This window comes from Oncorhynchus nerka, linkage group LG9b (genome assembly GCF_034236695.1).
Source record: "Oncorhynchus nerka isolate Pitt River linkage group LG9b, Oner_Uvic_2.0, whole genome shotgun sequence".
In the NCBI taxonomy this organism is placed as follows: Eukaryota; Metazoa; Chordata; class Actinopteri; order Salmoniformes; family Salmonidae; genus Oncorhynchus; species Oncorhynchus nerka.
In genome coordinates, this window is record NC_088424.1 from 36,643,876 (window position 1) to 36,669,898 (window position 26,023).

The window sequence follows — 26,023 nt, forward strand, 5'->3', positions numbered from 1 at the left end:
CAGAGCCCAAGTCTGACAGAACCTGTGCAGATGATCTAGGTGCTGCTGTAACCCCTCTTTAGTGGGAGAGAGCAGCACCAGGTCATCTGCATACAGCAGACACTTGATTTCAGTGTTGTGTAGGGTGATACCAGGTGCTGTCGATTCTTCTAATGTTTTTGCCAATTCATTAATGTAGATGTTAAATAGTGTTGGACTTATTGGGCAGCCCTGTTTCACTCCTGTTTACTTGTTGCCAATTTTAACCGCGCATTTGTTTTTAGTGTACATTGATTTAATAAAATCATATGTTTTCCCTCCAATACCACTTTCTATTAGTTTATAAAAAAGACCTTCGTGCCAAATTGAATCAAATGCTTTCTTGAAATCTACAAAACACGGGTAGATTTTTCCTTTGTTTTGGTTTACTTGTTTATCAATTAGAGTGTGGAGGGTGTAAATGTGGTCTGTTGTACGATAATTTTTTTGACATTTTTTTGAAATCCAATCTGGCTTCTCTCTCTCTCTCTCTGTCCCTCTCTCTCTCTCTATCTCTCTCAATTCAATTCAATTCAAGGGGCTTTATTGGCATGGGAAACATGTGTTAACATTGCCAAAGCAAGTGAGGTAGATAATATACAAAAGTGTAATAAACAATAAAGTCTCTTTGTCCGTCTCTCTCTCTCTCTCTCTGTCCGTCTCTCTCTCTCTCTCTCTGTTGTTCTCTCTCTCTCTGTCCGTCTCTCTCTCTGTCTCTCTGTCCGTCTCTCTCTCTGTCTCTCTGTCCGTCTCTCTCTCTCTCTCTCTCTGTCTCTCTCTCTCTCTCTCTCTCTCTCTCTCTCTCTCTCTCTCTGTCCGTCTCTCTCTCTCTCTCTCTCTCTGTCCGTCTCTCTCTCTCTCTCTCTCTCTCTCTGTCTCTCTCTCTCTCTCTCTCTCTGTCCGTCTCTCTCTCTCTCTCTCTCTCTCTCTCTCTCTCTCTCTCTCTGTCCGTCTCTCTCTCTCTCTCTGTCCGTCTCTCTCTCTCTCTCTCTCTCTGTCCGTCTCTCTCTCTCTCTGTCCGTCTCTCTCTCTCTCTCTGTCCGTCTGTCTGTCTCTCTCTGTCTGTCTCTCTCTCTCTGTCTCTCTCTCTCTCTCTCTGTCCGTCTCTCTCTCTCTCTCTCTGTCCGTCTCTCTCTCTCTCTCTGTCCGTCTCTCTCTCTCTCTCTGTCCGTCTCTGTCTCTCTCTCTCTCTCTCTGTCCGTCTCTCTCTCTCTCTCTGTCCGTCTCTCTCTCTCTCTGTCCGTCTCTCTCTCTCTCTCTGTCCGTCTCTCTCTCTCTCTGTCCGTCTCTCTCTCTCTCTGTCCGTCTCTCTCTCTCTCTCTCTGTCCGTCTCTGTCTCTCTCTCTCTCTCTCTGTCCGTCTCTCTCTCTCTCTCTGTCCGTCTCTCTCTCTCTCTGTCCGTCTCTCTCTCTCTCTCTGTCCGTCTCTCTCTCTCTCTCTGTCTCTCTCTGTCTCTCTCTGTCTCTCTCTCTGTCCGTCTCTCTCTCTCTCTATCAGCGGCACCCAAGTTCACCAAGATCCCCGGGGACCAGATCGGGGTATCGGGGGGTGTTGCCTCGTTTGTGTGCCAGGCTTCAGGTGACCCCAAACCCATGGTCAACTGGAACAAGAAGGGCAAGAAGGTCAACTCCCAACGCATAGAGGTGAGCTAACACTATACTCCCAACGCATAGAGGTGAGCTAACACTATACTCCCAACGCATAGAGGTGAGTTAACACTATACTCCCAACGCATAGAGGTGAGTTAACACTATACTCCCACTATACTCCCAACGCATAGAGGTGAGTTAACACTATACTCCCAACGATAGAGTGAGTTAACACTATACTCCCAACGCATAGAGGTGAGTTAACACTATACTCCCAACGCATAGAGGTGAGTTAACACTATACTCCCAACGCATAGAGGTGAGTTAACACTATACTCCCAACGCATAGAGGTGAGTTAACACTATACTCCCAACGCATAGAGGTGAGTTAACACTATACTCCCAACGCATAGAGGTGAGTTAACACTATACTCCCAACGCATAGAGGTGAGTTAACACTATACTCCCAACGCATAGAGGTGAGTTAACACTATACTCCCAACGCATAGAGGTGAGTTAACACTATACTCCCAACGCATAGAACCATAGAGGTGAGTTAACACTATACTCCCAACGCATAGAGGTGAGTTAACACTATACTCCCAACGCATAGAGGTGAGTTAACACTATACTCCCAACGCATAGAGGTGAGTTAACACTATACTCCCAACGCATAGAGGTGAGTTAACACTATACTCCCAACGCATAGAGGTGAGTTAACACTATACTCCCAACGCATAGAGGTGAGTTAACACTATACTCCCAACGCATAGAGGTGAGTTAACACTATACTCCCAACGCATAGAGGTGAGTTAACACTATACTCCCAACGCATAGAGGTGAGTTAACACTATACTCCCAACGCATAGAGGTGAGTTAACACTATACTCCCAACGCATAGAGGTGAGTTAACACTATACTCCCAACGCATAGAGGTGAGTTAACACTATACTCCCAACGCATAGAGGTGAGTTAACACTATACTCCCAACGCATAGAGGTGAGTTAACACTATACACTATACCCCAACGCATAGAGGTGAGTTAACACTATACTCCCAACGCATAGAGGTGAGTTAACACTATACTCCCAACGCATAGAGGTGAGTTAACACTATACTCCCAACGCATAGAGGTGAGTTAACACTATACTCCCAACGCATAGAGGTGAGTTAACACTATACTCCCAACGCATAGAGGTGAGTTAACACTATACTCCCAACGCATAGAGGTGAGTTAACACTATACTCCCAACGCATAGAGGTGAGTTAACACTATACTCCCAACGCATAGAGGTGAGTTAACACTATACTCCCAACGCATAGAGGTGAGTTAACACTATACTCCCAACGCATAGAGGTGAGTTAACACTATACTCCCAACGCATAGAGGTGAGTTAACACTATACTCCCAACGCATAGAGGTGAGTTAACACTATACTCCCAACACATAAAAAACACTGTAACACTATACTCCCAACGCATAGAGGTGAGTTAACACTATACTTGCCCAAAACCATCCCTAGACCCGGTGATGCTGGGTAACACTATACTCCCAACGGGTAGAGGTGAGTTAACACTATACTCCCAGGACGCATAGATACTCGAGGTGAGTTAACACTATACTCCCAACGCATAGAGGTGAGTTAACACTATACTCCCTGAACGCATAGAGGTGAGTTAACACTATACTCCCCACGCATAGAAAATGGTGAGTTAACACTATCAACGAGAACAACCCATCCCAACGCATAGAGGTGAGTTAACACTATACTCCCAACGGTAAATGAGAGGTGAGTTAACACTATACTCCCATTTAAAAACATAGAGGTGAGTTAACACTATACTCCCAACGCATAAAGGTGAGTTAACACTATACTCCCATATATTTAAAACCAAATGAGTTAACACTTTACTCCCAAGTATAGAGGTGAGTTAACACTATACTCCCAACGCATAGAGGTGAGTTAACACTATACTCCCAACGCATAGAGGTGAGTTAACACTATACTCCCAACGCATAGAGTTTCTTCTTTTTGTTGGGTTAACACTATACTCCCAACGCATAGAGGTGAGTTAACACTGGTACTCCCAACGCATAGAGGTGAGTTAACACTATACTCCCAACTCATAGAGGTTAACACTATACTCCCAACGCATGAGGTTAACACTATACTCCCAACGCATAGAGGTGAGTTAACACTATACTCCCAACTGGTTCATAGAGGTGAGTTAACACTATACTCCCAACGCATAGAGGTGAGTTAACACTATACTCCCAACGGTTCATAGAGGTGAGTTAACACTATACTCCCAACGCATAGAGGTGAGTTAACACTATACTCCCAACGCATAGAGGTGAGTTAACACTATGCTCTCCCTCTTAACCTATACTCCCAACGCATAGAGGTGAGTTAACACTATACTCCCAACGCATAGAGGTGAGTTAACACTATACTCCCAACGCATAGAGGTGAGTTAACACTATACTCCCAACGCATAGAGGTGAGTTAACACTATACTCCCAACGCATAGAGGTGAGTTAACACTATACTCCCAACGCATAGAGGTGAGTTAACACTATACTCCCAACGCATAGAGGTGAGTTAACACTATACTCCCAACGCATAGAGGTGAGTTAACACTATACTCCCAACGCATAGAGGTGAGTTAACACTATACTCCCAACGCATAGAGGTGAGTTAACACTATACTCCCAACGCATAGAGGTGAGTTAACACTATACTCCCAACGCATAGACCAAGGTGAGTTAACAGCCTGTCCCCTCAGTGCTAAGCTATACTCCCAACGCATAGAGGTGAGTTAACACTATACTCCTGTACGCATAGAGGTGGACTGGGCCTTAACACTATAGGGACAAGAGAGTTAACACTATACTCCCAACGCATAGGAGGTGAGTTAACACTATAGTTAACACTCCCAACGCATAGAGGTGAGTTAACACTATACTCCCAACGCATAGGGGTGAGTTAACACTATACTCCCAACGCATAGAGGTGAGTTAACACTATACTCCCAACGCATAGGGGTGAGTTAACACTATACTCCCAACGCATAGAGGTGAGTTAACACTATACTCCCAACACAAAAAAAAAAACACTGTACACCTGGCGACTGTGTCAGCGTGCACTGCACCCGGCCCACCACAGGAGTCGCTAGAGCGCGACAAGAACATCCTTGCCGGCCAAACCCTCCCCTAACCCGGACGATGCTGGGTCAATTGTGCGCTGCCCCATGGGTCTCCCAGTTGTGGCCGGCAGTGATAGAGACTGGACTCGAACCAGGATCTCTAGTGGCACAGCTATCGCTGTGATGCAGTGTCTTAGACCACTGCGCCACTCGGGAGGCCCTACTATTTATATTTTTGACAATTTTTACTTTTACTGCACTCCATACATTTTCCCTGACACCCAAAAGTACTCGTTACATTTTGAATGCTTAGCAGGATACGAAAATGGTCTAATTCAAGCACTTATCAAGAGAACAACCCTGCTCATCCCTACTGCCTCTCATCTGGCAGAATCATTAAACACAAATTCTTCATTGGTAAATGATGTCTGAGTGTTGGAGTGTGCCCCTGGCTATCCATACATTTAAAAAACAAGAAAACCGTGCCTTCTGGGTTGCTTAATATAAGGAATTTTAAATGAATTATACTTTTTCTTTTGATACTTCCATATATTTAAAACCAAATAGTTTTAGACTTTTACTCAAGTAGTATTTTACAGAGTGACTCACTTTTACTTGAGTAATTTTCTTTTAATTAAGGTATCTTTATTTTTTACTCAAGTATGACAATTGGGTACTTTTTCCACCACTCATATTAGTTTCTTCTTTTTGTTGGGGGGGGGGGTTCCCAATTCTCCTTCTTGGTCCTTCGTGGTCGTGCCTGGTTAATCACCTGGTTTCTGGCTCTTCCTGGTTCTATCTACTACTTTCTCTTTCCTCTTGTTTTCCTCCTCATTCTAAACGGTTTCCTGACTGGTTCTCTACTGGCTGTATCCTGACTGGTTCTCTACTGGCTGTATCCTGACTGTTTCCTGACTGGTTCTCTACTGGCTGTTTCCTGACTGGTTCTCTAATGACAGGTTCCTGACTGGTTCTCTACTGGCTGTATCCTGACTGGTTCTCTACTGACTGGTTCCTGACTGGTTCTCTACTGGCTGTATTCTTGACTGGTTCTCTATTGGCTGTATGCTGACTGGTTCTCTACTGACTGGTTCATGACTGGTTCTCTACTGGCTGTATCCTGACTGCTCCCTATCTCTTCCTCTCTCCTAGACAATAGAGTTTGATGATGGAGCGGGGGCCGTACTGAGGATCCAGCCTCTCAGGGCCCCCCGAGATGAGAATGTCTATGAGTGTGTGGCCCGCAACAGTGAGGGAGATGTGGCCACCACTGCCAAGCTGGCCATCATACGAGGTGAGTGTGTGTCTGTGTGTGTATGACTGAGATCCTCCTCTTCTTCATGATCATCTTCATTAATACTGTCCATTCTAAGCACACACACACACACACACACACACACACACACACACACACACACACACACACACACACAGCTGCCCATGGTCTCTCCCTTCGTTCCCTTCACTGCCAACACAAGACGTAACAAACACCATGCGTACACACCCTTCTATAATAGGAAAGAAGCGGCTGTTCTTTTAAGTCTGGGAGTTGGCGTGAGTTAGTGTTGTTTGGTTGTGTTGATGGCCAGTTAGCTGGTGTGCGTGTGATTTAGACTACGGCTTCTCTCTCATAATCACTTAATTCGTTCTCTTCCTAGACCAAGATGGTATGAGTCTAATGCAGCCTGTCCCCTCAGTGCTAAGCTAATTTAATGTACTCTCTATAGTGCTAAGCGCTAGGCTAGCTGTTGGCTGGAATTGGCTGTACGCCCAGGAGCTGTGGACTGGGCCTCGGCCCAACACAGGGGAGAGGGACAGGGAGAGGGAGAGATGGAGGGATGTTATATCGACTCATTTTTACATAGGAAAGCAGAGGATTAGGGCCGCGCTAGGATTGGAACCCATTTCTTAAGGAGGGAGGAAGAGGGATTGAGAGAGGGATACACAGCAGGATGAGGGGAGGATAGAGACAGGGGGTGGAGTGGGGGATAAGGGGTGGAACAACAAGAGTGGGGATGGAGAGTGACAGAAGGGATAGAAAGAAGAGAGGATGTAGGGAGGGAGGGAGAGAGGGGTTGATTTGTCAGCTTTGGTGTTTCAGCAGAAGGCTGGTAGCCTGGGAAATATTATCTTGTCTATCTGTTAGGCCTGTCATCACACAAACACACTCAATCACCACTCTGTGTCTGTGGGACATTACTACAAAAACTGTATAGCCCTTCACTGTGTGTGTGTGTACATTCTGAATTTGAACTCTGGCCTCTTAATTAAGTCCCTTCTTTTGCCATGGCCTTAAGTGTTTCCCAGAGGTGTAGACAGACAGGTACCTGTTAACTCTAACCCTTTCCCAGAGGTGTAGACAGACAGGTACCTGTTAACTCTAACCCTTTCCCAGAGGTGTAGACAGACAGGTACCTGTTAACTCTAACCCTTTCCCAGAGGTGTAGACAGACAGGTACCTGTTAACTCTAACCCTTTCCCAGAGGTGTAGACAGACAGGTACCTGTTAACTCTAACCCTTTCCCAGAGGTGTAGACAGACAGGTACCTGTTAACTCTAACCCTTTCCCAGAGGTGTAGACAGACAGGTACCTGTTAACTCTAACCCTTTCCCAGAGGTGTAGACAGACATTTCTATACGTTACAATCTGTCTCCTAGACCTTGACTGCACCATAGACTAGGATACAGTGCATTCGGAAAGTATTCAGACCCCTTTACTTCTTCCACATTTTGTTACATTACAGCCTTATTCTAAAATGAATTAAAAAAAAATATCCCTCATCAATCTACACACAATCCCCCATAATGACAAAGCAAAAACAGGTTTTTAGAAATGTTTGCAAACTGAAATATCATGTTTACATAAGTATACAGACCCTTTACTCAGTACTGTGTTGAAGCACCTTTGGCAGCAATTACAGCCTCGAGTCTTCTTGGGTATGATGCTACAAGCTCTGTCAGGTTGGATGGGGAGCATCGCTGCACAGCTATTTTCAGGTCTCTCCAGAGAGGTTCAATCGGGTTAAAGTCTGGGTTCTGGCTGGGCCACTCAATGACATTCAGAAGCCACTCATGGTTGTCTTGGCAGTGTGCTTAGGGTATTTGTCCTGTTGGAAGGTGAACCTTCGCCCCAGTCTGAGGTCCTGAGTTCTCTGGAGCAGGTTTTCATCAAGGATCTCTGTACTTTGCTTCGTTAATCTTTACCTCGATCCTGACTAGTCAGACAATTTAATAAAAAAATGTAATAACCTGTAAAAATCACATCCATAGCATAACTCCTATTCTTTCTCTAAAGGTTTATAAGATCATATAACACCTTGTATTGCTTGGCCAGTCCTGACTCTCTCTCTCCATAGACAGTGGGTTGGGTATGGATTACATTGGCCAGTCCTGACTCTCTCTCTCCATAGACAGTGGGTTGGGTTATGGGTTACATTGGCCAGTCCTGACTCTCTCTCTCCCCATAGACAGTGGGTTGGGTTATGGGTTACATTGGCCAGTCCTGACTCTCTCTCTCCCCATAGACAGTGGGTTGGGTATGGGTTACATTGGCCAGTCCTGACTCTCTCTCCCCATAGACAGTGGGTGGGTTATGGGTTACATTGGCCAGTCCTGACTCTCTCTCTCCATAGACAGTGGGTTGGGTATGGATTACATTGGCCAGTCCTGACTCTCTCTCCCCATAGACAGTGGGTTGGGTTATGGGTTACATTGGCCAGTCCTGACTCTCTCTCTCTCCATAGACAGTGGGTTGGGTTATGGGTTACATTGGCCAGTCCTGACTCTCTCTCCCCATAGACAGTGGGTGGGTTATGGGTTACATTGGCCAGTCCTGACTCTCTCTCCCCATAGACAGTGGGTTGGGTATGGATTACATTGGCCAGTCCTGACTCTCTCTCTCCATAGACAGTGGGTTGGGTTATGGGTTACATTGGCCAGTCCTGACTCTCTCTCCCCATAGACAGTGGGTGGGTTATGGGTTACATTGGCCAGTCCTGACTCTCTCTCTCTCCATAGACAGTGGGTTGGGTTATGGGTTACATTGGCCAGTCCTGACTCTCTCTCTCCCCATAGACAGTGGGTTGGGTTATGGGTTACATTGGCCAGTCCTGACTCTCTCTCTCCATAGACAGTGGGTTGGGTATGGATTACATTGGCCAGTCCTGACTCTCTCTCTCCATAGACAGTGGGTTGGGTTATGGGTTACATTGGCCAGTCCTGACTCTCTCTCCCCATAGACAGTGGGTGGGTTATGGGTTACATTGGCCAGTCCTGACTCTCTCTCTCTCCATAGACAGTGGGTTGGGTATGGATTACATTGGCCAGTCCTGACTCTCTCTCTCCATAGACAGTGGGTTGGGTTATGGGTTACATTGGCCAGTCCTGACTCTCTCTCCCCATAGACAGTGGGTGGGTTATGGGTTACATTGGCCAGTCCTGACTCTCTCTCTCTCCATAGACAGTGGGTTGGGTTATGGGTTACATTGGCCAGTCCTGACTCTCTCTCTCCCCATAGACAGTGGGTTGGGTTATGGGTTACATTGGCCAGTCCTGACTCTCTCTCCCCATAGACAGTGGGTTGGGTATGGATTACATTGGCCAGTCCTGACTCTCTCTCCCCATAGACAGTGGGTGGGTTATGGGTTACATTGGCCAGTCCTGACTCTCTCTCCCCATAGACAGTGGGTGGGTTATGGGTTACATTGGCCAGTCCTGACTCTCTCTCCCCATAGACTCCATAGACAGTGGGTTGGGTATGGATTACATTGGCCAGTTGGGTGGGTATGGATTACATTGGCCAGTCCTGACTCTCTCTCCCCATAGACAGTGGGTTGGGTATGGGTTACATTGGCCAGTCCTGACTCTCTCTCCCCATAGACAGTGGGTTGGGGGTTACATTGGCCATCCTGGACAGTGGGTTACATTGGCCAGTCCTGACTCTCTCTCCCCATAGACAGTGGGTGGGTTATGGGTTACATTGGCCAGTCCTGACTCTCTCTCCCCCATAGACAGTGGGTTGGGTATGGATTACATTGGCCAGTCCTGACTCTCTCTCCCCATAGACAGTGGGTTGGGTTGGGGCCAGTCCTGACTCTCTCTCCCATAGACAGTGGGTTGGGTATGGGTTACATTGGCCAGTCCTGACTCTCTCTCCCCATAGACAGTGGGTTGGGTATGGGTTACATTGGCCAGTCCTGACTCTCTCTCCCCATAGACAGTGGGTTGGGTATGGGTTACATTGGCCAGTCCTGACTCTCTCTCCCCATAGACAGTGGGTTGGGTATGGGTTACATTGGCCAGTCCTGACTCTCTCTCTCTCCATAGACAGTGGGTTGGGTATGGGTTACATTGGCCAGTCCTGACTCTCTCTCTCTCCATAGACAGTGGGTTGGGTATGGATTACATTGGCCAGTCCTGACTCTCTCTCCCCATAGACAGTGGGTTGGGTATGGATTACATTGGCCAGTCCTGACTCTCTCTCCCCATAGACAGTGGGTTGGGTATGGGTTACATTGGCCAGTCCTGACTCTCTCTCCCCATAGACAGTGGGTTGGGTATGGGTTACATTGGCCAGTCCTGACTCTCTCTCCCCATAGACAGTGGGTTGGGTATGGATTACATTGGCCAGTCCTGACTCTCTCTCTCTCCATAGACAGTGGGTTGGGTATGGATTACATTGGCCAGTCCTGACTCTCTCTCCCCATAGACAGTGGGTTGGGTATGGATTACATTGGCCAGTCCTGACTCTCTCTCTCCATAGACAGTGGGTTGGGTATGGATTACATTGGCCAGTCCTGACTCTCTCTCCCCATAGACAGTGGGTTGGGTATGGGTTACATTGGCCAGTCCTGACTCTCTCTCCCCATAGACAGTGGGTGGGTTATGGGTTACATTGGCCAGTCCTGACTCTCTCTCCCCATAGACAGTGGGTTGGGTATGGATTACATTGGCCAGTCCTGACTCTCTCTCTCCATAGACAGTGGGTTGGGTATGGATTACATTGGCCAGTCCTGACTCTCTCTCCCCATAGACAGTGGGTTGGGTATGGATTACATTGGCCAGTCCTGACTCTCTCTCCCCATAGACAGTGGGTTGGGTATGGATTACATTGGCCAGTCCTGACTCTCTCTCCCCATAGACAGTGGGTTGGGTATGGGTTACATTGGCCAGTCCTGACTCTCTCTCTCTCCATAGACAGTGGGTTGGGTATGGATTACATTGGCCAGTCCTGACTCTCTCTCTCCATAGACAGTGGGTTGGGTATGGATTACATTGGCCAGTCCTGACTCTCTCTCTCCATAGACAGTGGGTTGGGTATGGATTACATTGGCCAGTCCTGACTCTCTCTCCCCATAGACAGTGGGTTGGGTATGGATTACATTGGCCAGTCCTGACTCTCTCTCCCCATAGACAGTGGGTTGGGTATGGGTTACATTGGCCAGTCCTGACTCTCTCTCCCCATAGACAGTGGGTTGGGTATGGGTTACATTGGCCAGTCCTGACTCTCTCTCCCCATAGACAGTGGGTGGGTTATGGGTTACATTGGCCAGTCCTGACTCTCTCTCCCCATAGACAGTGGGTTGGGTATGGATTACATTGGCCAGTCCTGACTCTCTCTCCCCATAGACAGTGGGTGGGTTATGGGTTACATTGGCCAGTCCTGACTCTCTCTCCCCATAGACAGTGGGTGGGTTATGGGTTACATTGGCCAGTCCTGACTCTCTCTCCCCATAGACAGTGGGTTGGGTATGGGTTACATTGGCCAGTCCTGACTCTCTCTCCCCATAGACAGTGGGTGGGTTATGGGTTACATTGGCCAGTCCTGACTCTCTCTCCCCATAGACAGTGGGTTGGGTATGGGTTACATTGGCCAGTCCTGACTCTCTCTCCCCATAGACAGTGGGTGGGTTATGGGTTACATTGGCCAGTCCTGACTCTCTCTCCCCATAGACAGTGGGTGGGTTATGGGTTACATTGGCCAGTCCTGACTCTCTCTCCCCCATAGACAGTGGGTTGGGTATGGATTACATTGGCCAGTCCTGACTCTCTCTCCCCATAGACAGTGGGTTATGGGTTACATTGGCCAGTCCTGACTCTCTCTCCCCATAGACAGTGGGTTGGGTATGGATTACATTGGCCAGTCCTGACTCTCTCTCCCCATAGACAGTGGGTGGGTTATGGGTTACATTGGCCAGTCCTGACTCTCTCTCTCCCCATAGACAGTGGGTGGGTTATGGGTTACATTGGCCAGTCCTGACTCTCTCTCTCCCCATAGACAGTGGGTGGGTTATGGGTTACATTGGCCAGTCCTGACTCTCTCTCCCCATAGACAGTGGGTGGGTTATGGGTTACATTGGCCAGTCCTGACTCTCTCTCCCCATAGACAGTGGGTTGGGTATGGATTACATTGGCCAGTCCTGACTCTCTCTCCCCATAGACAGTGGGTTGGGTATGGGTTACATTGGCCAGTCCTGACTCTCTCTCCCCATAGACAGTGGGTGGGTTATGGGTTACATTGGCCAGTCCTGACTCTCTCCCCATAGACAGTGGGTGGGTTATGGATTACATTGGCCAGTCCTGATATAGACAGTGGGTGGGTTATGGGTTACATTGGCCAGTCCTGACTCTCTCTCTCCATAGACAGTGGGTGGGTTATGGATTACATTGGCCAGTCCTGACTCTCTCTCCCCATAGACAGTGGGTGGGTTACATGGGTTATCTGACTCTCTCTCCCCATAGACAGTGGGTGGGTATTACATTGGCCAGTCCTGACTCTCTCTCCCCATAGACAGTGGGTGGGTTATGGATTACATTGGCCAGTCCTGACTCTCTCTCCCCATAGACGGTGGGTGGGTTATGGGTTACATTGGCCAGTCCTGACTCTCTCTCTCCATAGACAGTGGGTGGGTTATGGATTACATTGGCCAGTCCTGACTCTCTCTCCCCATAGACAGTGGGTGGGTTATGGGTTACATTGGCCAGTCCTGACTCTCTCTCTCCATAGACAGTGGGTGGGTTATGGATTACATTGGCCAGTCCTGACTCTCTCTCCCCATAGACAGTGGGTGGGTTATGGGTTACATTGGCCAGTCCTGACTCTCTCTCCATAGACATGGGTGGGTATGGACATTGGCCAGTCCTGACTCTCTATGGATTACATTGGCCAGTCCTGACTCTCTCTCCCCATAGACAGTGGGTGGGTTATGGGTTACATTGGCCAGTCCTGACTCTCTCTCCCCATAGACAGTGGGTTGGGTATGGGTTACATTGGCCAGTCCTGACTCTCTCTCCCCATAGACAGTGGGTTGGGTATGGGTTACATTGGCCAGTCCTGACTCTCTCTCCCCATAGACAGTGGGTGGGTTATGGATTACATTGGCCAGTCCTGACTCTCTCTCCCCATAGACAGTGGGTGGGTTATGGGTTACATTGGCCAGTCCTGACTCTCTCTCCCCATAGACAGTGGGTTGGGTATGGGTTACATTGGCCAGTCCTGACTCTCTCTCCCCATAGACAGTGGGTTGGGTATGGGTTACATTGGCCAGTCCTGACTCTCTCTCCCCATAGACAGTGGGTGGGTTATGGGTTACATTGGCCAGTCCTGACTCTCTCTCCCCATAGACAGTGGGTTGGGTATGGATTACATTGGCCAGTCCTGACTCTCTCTCCCCATAGACAGTGGGTTGGGTATGGATTACATTGGCCAGTCCTGACTCTCTCTCCCCATAGACAGTGGGTGGGTTATGGGTTACATTGGCCAGTCCTGACTCTCTCTCTCCCCATAGACAGTGGGTTGGGTATGGGTTACATTGGCCAGTCCTGACTCTCTCTCCCCATAGACAGTGGGTTGGGTATGGGTTACATTGGCCAGTCCTGACTCTCTCTCCCCATAGACAGTGGGTTGGGTATGGATTACATTGGCCAGTCCTGACTCTCTCTCCCCATAGACAGTGGGTTGGGTATGGATTACATTGGCCAGTCCTGACTCTCTCTCCCCATAGACAGTGGGTGGGTTATGGGTTACATTGGCCAGTCCTGACTCTCTCTCCCCATAGACAGTGGGTTGGGTATGGATTACATTGGCCAGTCCTGACTCTCTCTCCCCATAGACAGTGGGTGGGTTATGGGTTACATTGGCCAGTCCTGACTCTCTCTCCCCATAGACAGTGGGTTGGGTATGGATTACATTGGCCAGTCCTGACTCTCTCTCCCCATAGACAGTGGGTGGGTTATGGGTTACATTGGCCAGTCCTGACTCTCTCTCTCCATAGACAGTGGGTTGGGTATGGATTACATTGGCCAGTCCTGACTCTCTCTCCCCATAGACAGTGGGTTGGGTATGGGTTACATTGGCCAGTCCTGACTCTCTCTCCCCATAGACAGTGGGTTGGGTATGGGTTACATTGGCCAGTCCTGACTCTCTCTCCCCATAGACAGTGGGTTGGGTATGGATTACATTGGCCAGTCCTGACTCTCTCTCCCCATAGACAGGGGGTGGGTCATGGTTAAATTGGACAGTCCTGAAAAAATCAGCCCATAGACAGTGGGTTGGGTATGGGTTACATTGTTCAGTCCTGACTCTTTCCCCATAGACAGTGGGTTGGGTCTAGTTACATTGGCCAGTCCTGAACCTACTGAAAACCTAGACAAATATATTTACAATATGATCAGATAAATAATAGACAATATTTTGGATTATGGCTCTGTCAGTAATCTTTAATTTTCAACAGACCTGACAAAGACAGTGGGTTGGGTATGGATTACATTTATATAAATCTCCTCCCCATAGACAGTGGGTTGGGTATTAAATGAAAGTCCTGACTCGGTCTCCCCATAGACAGTGGGTCAGTAGACTATATTTTCTATTTTAGCAAAAGTGGGCTGGGTTATTTACTTCAAAGAAAAAACAATCCATAGACAGTTTTCTGGGTTACATTGGCCAGTCCTGACTATTTTTCCCCATAGAAGTTGGATTGAAATACAAAAAAATAAAGTGCAAAAATCTATTAATCAAAATAGACACTTTGTTTAAGGAGAATTGGCCAGTCCTGAAACAAATCTCCCCATAGACAGTTTTAACTTTTAAACTTGGCCAGTCCTGACTAAAAACTCTAAATAGACAGTGGGTGATTGCACAGTAATGTTCACTTGTTTGAGGTTGAGGGGTGATTACATTGGCCAGTCCTGACTCTTTCCACAAGTTCACAGTGTTCGGGTAAGGGTTACATTGGAGCTGAAGAAATCCCTCAGACAGTTGGTGGGGTGGATTACATTGGCCAGTCCTGACTCTCTCTCCCCATAGACAGTGGGTTTTGTTCAGGTTCATCAAAGAAAACAGTTGTTCACACATTGGCCAGTCCTGCTCTCTCTCCCATAGACAGTGGGTTTGAGCCAGCCTGGATCTCTCTCCCCATAGACAGTGGGTGGGTTGTGGGGGAGGCCAGTCCTGACTCTCTCTCCCCATAGACAGTGGGTTGGGTAGCACCCAGTCCTGACCTCTCTGCCGACATATTTTGCCAGTCAGTGCATCATAGACAGTGGGTGGGTAGGTCAATCAACTCCATTTGGAGGTTTGGTGGTGAGCTTTCTCACCATAGACAGTGGGTGGGTTATGAGCAGTTGGCCAGTCCTGACTCTTTCTCCCCATAGACAGTGGGTTGGGTATGGATTACATTGGCCAGTCCTGAAAGTCAGCGGCAAGCATACCTCCTGATTTTCTCCCCATAGACAGTGGGTTGGAATGGATTACATTGGAGTCTGACTCTTCTCCCCATGACTGGCAGCTGGGAAAGTGGCTCAAATTTTCTTTCCGGCATCTGCTCTCCCATAGACAGTTTGGTTTTAAATGCCTTCACTGTACTGGCAGAGATGACACTGACTCCTCTCCCCTAGACAGTGGGTTTATGCATTCAGATGACTCTCTCTGTCACATAGACAGTGGGTGGGTTTCACACAGAAACATGACTTCTCTCCCCATAGAGTTGTGGGTTGTGTCTTTCCCTTTCTGTCCAAGAACAGTGGGTGGGTTACAAACATTGGCTCCTGACTCTCTCTCTCCATAGACAGTGGGTGGGTTATCTTGAAGCACCTTTCCCTGGCTTAGCCATCCAGTCACTCTCTGACAGTGGGTGATAAGGCAAATTGGCAGTCCATGCTCTCGTTTCTAACTCCATCAGACAGTGGGTTGAACTGGCGGTGATTCAAACCTTGGCTCTGATAAAGTCCTGACTCTCTCTCCCCATAGACAGTGGGTGATGCTATTTACATTGCTCCATTTTCATAGACTTTACCGATTACATTGGCCAGTCCTGCTTCCTGGTGTATGATTACAATGATAAGCTGTCTCTCTCACCCATAGACAGTGGGTTGGGTATTCCCGGGTTACATTGGCCAGTCCTGACTCCTCTGTCCCCATAGACAGTGGGTTGGGTCAAACATTGGCCACCTGACTCCCCCAAGGCAGCTCCATCTCATTTAGACAGTGGGTTGGGTATCTTGAGTCCTGACTCTCTTCTCCCATAGAAATCATGCCCCGTAGTTGTGCCAGTCCTGACTCTCTCTCCCATAGACAGTGGGTTGGGTATGGATTACATTGGCCAGTCCTGACCTCTCTCACGCTTAGGTTGGAGTCCACTAGACAGTGGGTTGACAACTGGGCAATGTCAGAAATGTCCTGTGCTCTCATCCACAGACAGTGGGTTGGGTATGGATTACATTGGCCATCTGACTTTCCCTTTTTCACAAGCTGTCTCTTTTAGACAGTGGGTTGGGTATGGACAACATTGGCCAGTCTGACTCTCTCCCCATAGACAGTGGGTGTTTCTGCTCCTGACTCATAGACAGTGGGTTAAAACATTGGCCAGTCCTGACTTTTCCCCATCAGTGGGCAAACATTGGCCAGTCCTGACTCTCTCTCCCAACAGTGGGTTAATCATTGGCCAGTCCTTTTCTCCCCCATAGACAGTGGGCTGGGTATTTACATTGGCCAGTCCTGACTCTCTCTCCAAAAGTAAAACTGGCCAGTCCTGACAGACAGTGGGTTGGGTGGATTACATTGGCCAGTCCTTTTCTCCCCCCATAGACAGTGGGTTGGGTAGGGTTACATTGGCCAGTCCTGACCTTTCTCCTTTGTTCCATGTCCATAGACAGTGGGTGGGTTTTTTGGCCAGTCCTGTTTCGTCTCTCCCCATAGACAGTGGGTCGGGTCTGGGTTACAGATTATACTCTTTCAGTACTCCACACTTTCTCCATAGACAGGGGTTTTCCAGGAACATGGGTTACATTGGCCGTCCTGACTCCCTCCCCATAGACAGTGGGTTTGAACCCCCTGTTCTCTATCCCCTTAGACAGTTTTGGGTTACATTGGCCAGTCCTGACTCTCTCTCTGATAGACAGTGGGTAATTTTACATTGGCCAGTCCTGACTCTCTCTCCCCATAGACAGTGGGTTGGGTTATGGGTTACATTGGCCAGTCCTGACTCTCTCTCCCCATAGACAGTGGGTGGGTATTGGGTTAAATTGATCCTGACTCTCTGCCCCATAGACAGTGGGTGGGTTGGATGGTTCTACATAATAAATCCTGACTCTCTCCCCCATAGACAGTGGGTTGGGTATGGATTACATTGGCCAGTCCTGACTCTCTCTCCCCATAGACAGTGGGTGGGTTATGGGCCATTGACCAGTCCTGACTCTCTCTCCCCATAGACAGTGGGTTGGGTATGGATTACATTGGCCAGTCCTGACTCTCTCTCCCCATAGACAGTGGGTGGGGTATGGGTTACATTGGCCAGTCCTGACTCTCTCTCCCCATAGACAGTGGGTGGGTTATGGGTTACATTGGCCAGTCCTGACTCTCTCTCCCCATAGACAGTGGGTTGGGTATGGGTTACATTGGCCAGTCCTGACTCTCTCTCCCCATAGACAGTGGGTGGGTTATGGGTTACATTGGCCAGTCCTGACTCTCTCTCCCCATAGACAGTGGGTTGGGTATGGGTTACATTGGCCAGTCCTGACTCTCTCTCCCCATAGACAGTGGGTTGGGTATGGGTTACATTGGCCAGTCCTGACTCTCTCCCCATAGACAGTGGGTTGGGTTATGGATTACATTGGCCAGTCCTGACTCTCTCTCCCCATAGACAGTGGGTTGGGTATGGGTTACATTGGCCAGTCCTGACTCTCTCTCCCCATAGACAGTGGGTTGGGTATGGGTTACATTGGCCAGTCCTGACTCTCTCTCCCCATAGACAGTGGGTTGGGTATGGGTTACATTGGCCAGTCCTGACTCTCTCTCCCCATAGACAGTGGGTTGGGTATGGGTTACATTGGCCAGTCCTGACTCTCTCTCCCCCCCATAGACAGTGGGTTGGGTATGGGTTACATTGGCCAGTCCTGACTCTCTCTCCCCATAGACAGTGGGTTGGGTATGGGTTACATTGGCCAGTCCTGACTCTCTCTCCCCATAGACAGTGGGTTGGGTATGGGTTACATTGGCCAGTCCTGACTCTCTCTCCCCATAGACAGTGGGTTGGGTATGGATTACATTGGCCAGTCCTGACTCTCTCTCCCCATAGACAGTGGGTTGGGTATGGATTACATTGGCCAGTCCTGACTCTCTCTCCCCATAGACAGTGGGTTGGGTATGGATTACATTGGCCAGTCCTGACTCTCTCTCCATAGACAGTGGGTTGGGTATGGATTACATTGGCCAGTCCTGACTCTCTCTCCCCATAGACAGTGGGTTGGGTATGGATTACATTGGCCAGTCCTGACTCTCTCTCCCCATAGACAGTGGGTTGGGTATGGATTACATTGGCCAGTCCTGACTCTCTCTCTCTCCATAGACAGTGGGTTGGGTATGGATTACATTGGCCAGTCCTGACTCTCTCTCTCCATAGACAGTGGGTTGGGTATGGATTACATTGGCCAGTCCTGACTCTCTCTCTCTCCACAGACAGTGGGTTGGGTATGGGTTACATTGGCCAGTCCTGACTCTCTCTCTCCATAGACAGTGGGTTGGGTATGGATTACATTGGCCAGTCCTGACTCTCTCTCCCCATAGACAGTGGGTTGGGTATGGGTTACATTGGCCAGTCCTGACTCTCTCTCCCCATAGACAGTGGGTTGGGTATGGATTACATTGGCCAGTCCTGACTCTCTCTCTCCATAGACAGTGGGTGGGTTATGGGTTACATTGGCCAGTCCTGACTCTCTCTCCCCATAGACAGTGGGTTGGGTATGGATTACATTCCCAGCTCTCTTTTCAAGCCATTTAAGGCTTTATAAGATCGCGGACAGTCGCACCTTTTAATGGTTGCCGTTCTGACTGTCTCCCTGTGGGATGTACCCTACAGAAGCGTTGTGGTTGGCCACAGTAGGAAGTAAGCTACTCCTTAGCTTGACTGCTAATGGAGGCCGGCTTATGTAACAGGCTGTGGTAACTGGGGTCGGGCAGAGGAGATATCTCATTTAGACACTCACACCTCTCTCTCCTTCACTCCATTGCTCGCCAGCTCTCTGAGTATTTATTTGGTCAATGTGTCAGTGTATAATGTCTGTTGTTTGTAATAGTGTGTTATATGTGACAATGTGATTCTATTATACATTTTCTTTGAATGTTGAAGGACTCTTGGAAGATTTGTCCAAATAAGGACTAAAAGAGATCCTAGTAAAATAACATCTCTGTCTCCACCTAGCTAGCTCTACCAAGCTACAGTATACCATCCCTCTGTCCCTCTGTCCGTCTGTCTAACTCTCGCACTGTCCCTCTTCCCCTATCTCTCGCTCTCTTGCTCCCTCTCTTTTTCTCCCTCTTCTCTCTCTCTCTCTCTGGACACTGTGTTTTCGTAGTGCTTGGCCTAGAGGAGGTTTTAGTATCTGCACTTCTGCATGTTTTTAACCTCCGATGGGCGAGAGATTCTCATCGCTGCAGAAATGTGTGTGTGTTTGTGTATGCTAATACATGATTACCAAGGAAGGGGGGTAGGGGGTAGCAGGAAGGGTGGAAGGGAGATAGGAGGTAGCAGGAAGGGTGGAAGGGAGGTAGGGGGTGGCAGGAAGGGTGGAAGGGAGGTAGGGGGTGGCAGGAAGGGTGGAAGGGAGGTAGGGGGTAGCAGGAAGGGTGGAAGGGAGGTAGGGGGTGGCAGGAAGGGTGGAAGGGAGGTAGGGGGTAGCAGGAAGGGTGGAAGGGAGGTAGGGGGTAGCAGGAAGGGTGGAAGGGAGGTAGGGTGTAGCAGGAAGGGTGGAAGGGAAGGTTTTCTACCACTACGACATCTCTTTCTACATAGTTGTCTGATCAGTGATTCCCCTAGAGTGTTCCTTGGCGAGATGCAGAGGTCCCTGATGCATTCAGGACTGCAAGCACCAAAACGTTCAACTGAGACTGTCGGCCAATAATATTTACGTGGGCGGTAACAGAGCTTGTCAGGGGAGTGAGGGAAAGTCAAAATGATAGGAGGCGGATCAACTCTGCAAACCGACTTGGGATTTGGATGCTTGTGTACAATATGGTATGTGTTTATGTGTTATTCATCTCACGCAGCAGATACCACTTGTCTGCTTTCACGAGACTAATGTGTTATGTGTGCAGACCGATTTCATTTGAACATGGCCTAGCCCTAGTCTCTAGTGGAAAAATAATATGATATTAGTATGTGCATGTAGGGGTTGTGCATTGTCTGTGGCAGTAGGGAGTATGTGGGGCTAAGTCGTATGTCTGGATGAGAGACACATCACACTGTGGGTTTGTAGACAGATAGATGTATGAGATTAAAGACTGAGAGCATCATTTCCATAAAGAGAACATTATCATTTAAAGTGTTTCCCCAAAGCTCTTTAGTCTCTTTTAAGTTGACACTATGAGGTAGAGAATTACTGCCCCAGATGACACCTAAATCGAAGTGGAGAAGGATCATACTCAATCTGGGTTTCCCCTAGGTTTGTTTTCAGGCACATTTTCTGTTGAACTAACCTTTTTTTGTGTGCGTGTGCTAATGTGAATTTGTGTCTGTGTGTTTGTGTTGTGCATTTGTTTGTCCAAGTGTGTGTTTGTGCCATGATTTAATGTTTGCTTGCCTTGTTTGTGGTTATAAGCAGGCATGCTTCCCTGTGCAAACACAATCAGGCCAGGATTAAGGCTGCTAGCCTCCAGTCAGAACCCTAGAGGAAAACATTGGCTGCTACCTGCCAAGTCCCCAGTATGAAAAACTGCTGTCACACAGGCGGGCACACACACGCGCGCACAAACACACTCTTTCAAGTCTTTGCAAAGTGTTCTGCTAGGTTCTGAATAAACAGAGTAAAAACTCACAGACAACTAGAAAAAGCTCAAACCAAGTTTATTCAACCACTGGGTCATACAGCTGCAAAGACAACAGAGTCACACAAACACATCTTTATACCTCCCAACTAGGCAGAGTCATCCCCTTGATGCATAACATAGACTCTCTTTCTCTGTTGTTAGGCAGACACAGTAGGTTCCTCTTACTTAGGCCTGGGCAACTCCAGTCCTCGGGGGTCTGATTGGGGTCACACTTCTCCCCCAGCCCCAGCTAACACACTCCAATAACCAACTGATCATGATCTTCAGTTAAAAATCCAATTAGTTTGAATCAGCTGTTTGCGAGGGATGGAGAAGGTGTGACACCAATCAGACCCCCGAGGACTGGAGATGCCCAGGCCTTGTGGCTTACTGGTATTGTCATGGCCATGCCTAAGTGGTATTGTCATGGCCATGCCTAAGTGGTATTGTCATGGCCATGCCTAAGTGGTATTGTCATGGCCATGCCTAAGTGGTATTGTCATGGCCATGCCTAAGTGGTATTGTCATGGCCATGCCTAAGTGGTATTGTCATGGCCATGCCTAAGTGGTATTGTCATGGCCATGCCTAAGTGGTATTGTCATGGCCATGCCTAAGTGGTATTGTCATGGCCATGCCTAAGTGGTATTGTCATGGCCATGCCTAAGTGGTATTGTCATGGCCATGCCTAAGTGGTATTGTCATGGCCATGCCTAAGTGGTATTGTCATGGCCATGCCTAAGTGGTATTGTCATGGCCATGCCTAAGTGGTATTGTCATGGCCATGCCTAAGTGGTATTGTCATGGCCATGCCTAAGTGGTATTGTCATGGCCATGCCTAAGTGGTATTGTCATGGCCATGCCTAAGTGGTATTGTCATGGCCATGCCTAAGTGGTATTGTCATGGCCATGCCTAAGTGGTATTGTCATGGCCATGCCTAAGTGGTATTGTCATGGCCATGCCTAAGTGGTTGTCATGGCCATGCCTCATGGCCATGCCTAAGTGGTATTGTCATGGCCATGCCTAAGTGGTATTGTCATGGCCATGCCTAAGTGGTATTGTCATGGCCATGCCTAAGTGGTATTGTCATGGCCATGCCTAAGTGGTATTGTCATGGCCATGCCTAAGTGGGCCATGCCTAAGTGGTATTGTCATGGCCATGCCTAAGTGGTATTGTCATGGCCATGCCTAAGTGGTATTGTCATGGCCATGCCTAAGTGGTATTGTCATGGCCATGCCTAAGTGGTATTGTCATGGCCATGCCTAAGTGGTATTGTCATGGCCATGCCTAAGTGGTCATTGTCATGGCCATGCCTAAGTGGTATTGTCATGGCCATGCCTAAGTGGTATTGTCATGGCCATGCCTAAGTGGTATTGTCATGGCCATGCCTAAGTGGTATTGTCATGGCCATGCCTAAGTGGTATTGTCATGGCCATGCCTAAGTGGTATTGTCATGGCCATGCCTAAGTGGTATTGTCATGGCCATGCCTAAGTGGTATTGTCATGGCCATGCCTAAGTGGTATTGTCATGGCCATGCCTAAGTGGTATTGTCATGGCCATGCCTAAGTGGTATTGTCATGGCCATGCCTAAGTGGTATTGTCATGGCCATGCCTAAGTGGTATTGTCATGGCCATGCCTAAGTGGTATTGTCATGGCCATGCCTAAAGTGGTATTGTCATGGCCATGCCTAAGTGGTATTGTCATGGCCATGCCTAAGTGGTATTGTCATGGCCATGCCTAAGTGGTATTGTCATGGCCATGCCTAAGTGGTATTGTCATGGCCATGCCTAAGTGGTCATGGCCATTGTCATGGCCATGCCTAAGTGGTATTGTCATGGCCATGCCTAAGTGGTATTGTCATGGCCATGCCTAAGTGGTATTGTCATGGCCATGCCTAAGTGGTATTGTCATGGCCATGCCTAAGTGGTATTGTCATGGCCATGCCTAAGTGGTATTGTCATGGCCATGCCTAAGTGGTATTGTCATGGCCATGCCTAAGTGGTATTGTCATGGCCATGCCTAAGTGGTATTGTCATGGCCATGCCTAAGTGGTATTGTCATGGCCATGCCTAAGTGGTATTGTCATGGCCATGCCTAAGTGGTATTGTCATGGCCATGCCTAAGTGGTATTGTCATGGCCATTTTAAACATTTATTAGAGGATTTGTATTTTTGTATTGCTTGTAATTGTTTTGGGTAATGCAAGTTCTTGTGCTGTTAGGGGAATAACATGTTAGGGGAATAACCTGTTAGGGGAATAACCTGTTAGGGGAATAACCTGTTAGGGGAACAACCTGTTAGGGGAATAACCTGTTAGGGGAATAACCTGTTAGGGGAATAACCTGTTAGGGGAGTAACCTGTTAGGGGAATAACCTGTGAGTAAATGTAACAATCTGCTGCTGTATTTTCTTGTGTTATCTGTGGTCATTTTGTTGGTCTAGTGTAGTTTCTTAATCATGAAACCTAAACTGTATGTGTAAACATGTATACGCAGGGCCCAGCTGTAAAAGAGACCTTGGTCTCAGTCTGTGTTCCTTGTTGAAATAAAGGTGTAATAATAATAAAGTCTAGGACCCTCATGGGTGTGGAAATATATGTGTGTGTGTGTGAGAGAGGACCCTAACCAGATGGTCTTCGGGGTGGGCATCTGTGGCCCCCCTCCCAGCAGTGTCTTCTCTTTCATCTGTTGATCGTATTTCGAGTTGATTTCCACATCCCTCCTGGTCCTGCTTCCTCAGCAACTGGTCCTTATCAAGAACTGAAACTAAACTGTTCCCTTTGCATCCTTCCTTAGAAATATAAATGTTCAACAATAACATTGTTGTAGCTGTCCTCCGGCTACACCATGGTGCTGTCCTACAGAGTGCTGTTATGGCTACTGTAGACCTTCATTGCAAAACAGTGTGTTTTTTAATCAATTATTTGGTGATGTGAATATATTTTGCATAGTTTTATCTGAAAAGGATAACTTTTTAAATGTTTTACCATTTTTATTTTTATGAAGTTCACTGAGGAGGATGGTCCTTCCCTTCCTCCTCTGAGGAGCCTCCACTGTTAACAGTACTGAAGCGTCTGCCAATTTACTACTCCAGAATAAAGGAGACCTAATGTCTTATACCAGTGTCATGCTTCAAATATCAGTGTTGTTGACAAAACACAATACCAAACTTACTCACAGTTGTTCTCCTATTTCCACATAATCTATCACGGTTCCCCGTCCCAATAGAGTACGAACCAACCTGTGGCCTTATTGCTTAATACACACATCCTTTTCAAACAACGTTTTAATGTCTTTTTGCTTTTCCAACCATGGGTGAGGCTCTCCTTCTATCACCATCCACATTCCTACTCACTGACAATCTTTAAGCACAGATATCCTGGGATATCTCCTATTTTCCACAGTATGCACTTCCTTCCTTTGTCCTTCTACATGGTCTACTTCTCTACAACCTACCGTACTAGTACACAAGGATGACAATTTATCCGTACACACACACACACACACACACACACACTCTACGGCCTCACGGCCACCGCGGCTGGGCTTTCACCCCCCCTTTACAGGTCTAGCAGGGAACCAACCCCACTCTGGATTTACCCCCTAGGGAGTACACTCCGCAGGGACCAGCCTGCTTGGGCTTACCTTCCGAGACTTACCCTATACTTATATGAAGCCAGCAGGAAACTGTTGATTGTATTTCTAGTTGAGTTCCACATCCCTCCTGGTCCTGCTTCCTCAGCAACTGGTCCTTATCAAGAACAGAAACTAAACTGTTCCCTTTTGCCTCCTTGGGAACAATCATTTTCAACAGTAACATATTTCAACAGAATATGAGCTTTCTGCACGTCCCCTTTTCTCACTCAGTAACTTTCAGTATCACTCAGTAACTTACCTAGTTCCTCTTGACCCTTCCTTGAACCCTAATATATACATTCCCTATACATGTAAAGTAATCAATACGTTTTTAGTATGGTAACATGAATAAGTATATTTCAACAGTTCTAAAGTGTCCTATTCATTTTCATTCTACCAGGTACTGGGTGAAAGCTAACCAGCGCTAGCAGCAGCGTGTGTGTGCCTGATAAATGATGCATTGGTTGATATAAAACACGATCAATGTGCTATCGGATCATGACGGTGTCATGGTGATAGGTAGGTTAGGTTATCTCTGTTTTAGGCAGGTGACTCACCTAGGAGCTTGTCTCATTATCTGCAGAGATCCATATAGTTAGATAGAGAATTCATGTGTGTATCTGTGGCGTTATGGCATTTGTGACCGCATGAGCATTGTCATTGAGGATATCTCCATTTTAAATACGTTTTTTTATCCATTTATTGTGGCCACTAGTGCTGTACATCAACTCCCCTACATGTGCAGTGCCTTCAGAAACCATTTTTCCACTTTTTGTTGTGTTACAGCCTGAATTGAAAATGTTTTTAATTGAGATTTTGAGTCACTGGCCTACACATAATACCTCATAATGTTAAAGTGGAATGATCCTTTTCCAATTTCCAATTTAACAAAAATTTTAAATCTGAAATGGCTTGAGTCAATAAGTATTCAAGCCCTTTGTTATGGCAAGCCTAAATAAGTTCAGGAGTAAACATTTGCTTAACCTCAAGTCACATAAGTTGCATGGAATGTTTAGTGTTTTAACGTGATTTTTTGAATTATACATCTCTGTACCCCACACATACAATTCTCTGTAAGGTCCCTCAGTCAAGCAGTGAGTTTCAAACATGGATGCAACTACAAAGACCAGGGAGGCTTTTCAATGTTTACTCCTAAACTTATTTTAGGCTTAAAATAACAAAGTGTTTGAATACTTATTGTCTCAAGACATTTCAGCATTTCATTTTATAATTCATTTGTAAATGTTCCGTAAAATATAATTCCACTTTGACATTATGGGGTATTTTGTGTAGCTCAGTGACAAAAAAAATCTAAATTGAATCCCTTTTAAATTCA

At 47.4% G+C, this 26,023-nt stretch overlaps 1 protein-coding gene across 8 annotated transcripts in view; it reads left to right on the plus strand.

Moving 5' to 3' along the window:
• Positions 1-26,023, plus strand: part of LOC115117041 (receptor-type tyrosine-protein phosphatase S-like) — a 141,619-nt gene that overhangs the window by 32,468 nt on the left and 83,128 nt on the right. For all 8 annotated transcript variants that reach the window (XM_065013631.1, XM_065013626.1, XM_065013625.1 and 5 more), the window contains 2 exons: positions 1,516-1,661; positions 5,907-6,048. In XM_065013631.1, the coding sequence (XP_064869703.1) occupies positions 1,516-1,661; positions 5,907-6,048 (288 nt within the window). The remainder of the gene's footprint in view (positions 1-1,515; positions 1,662-5,906; positions 6,049-26,023) is intronic.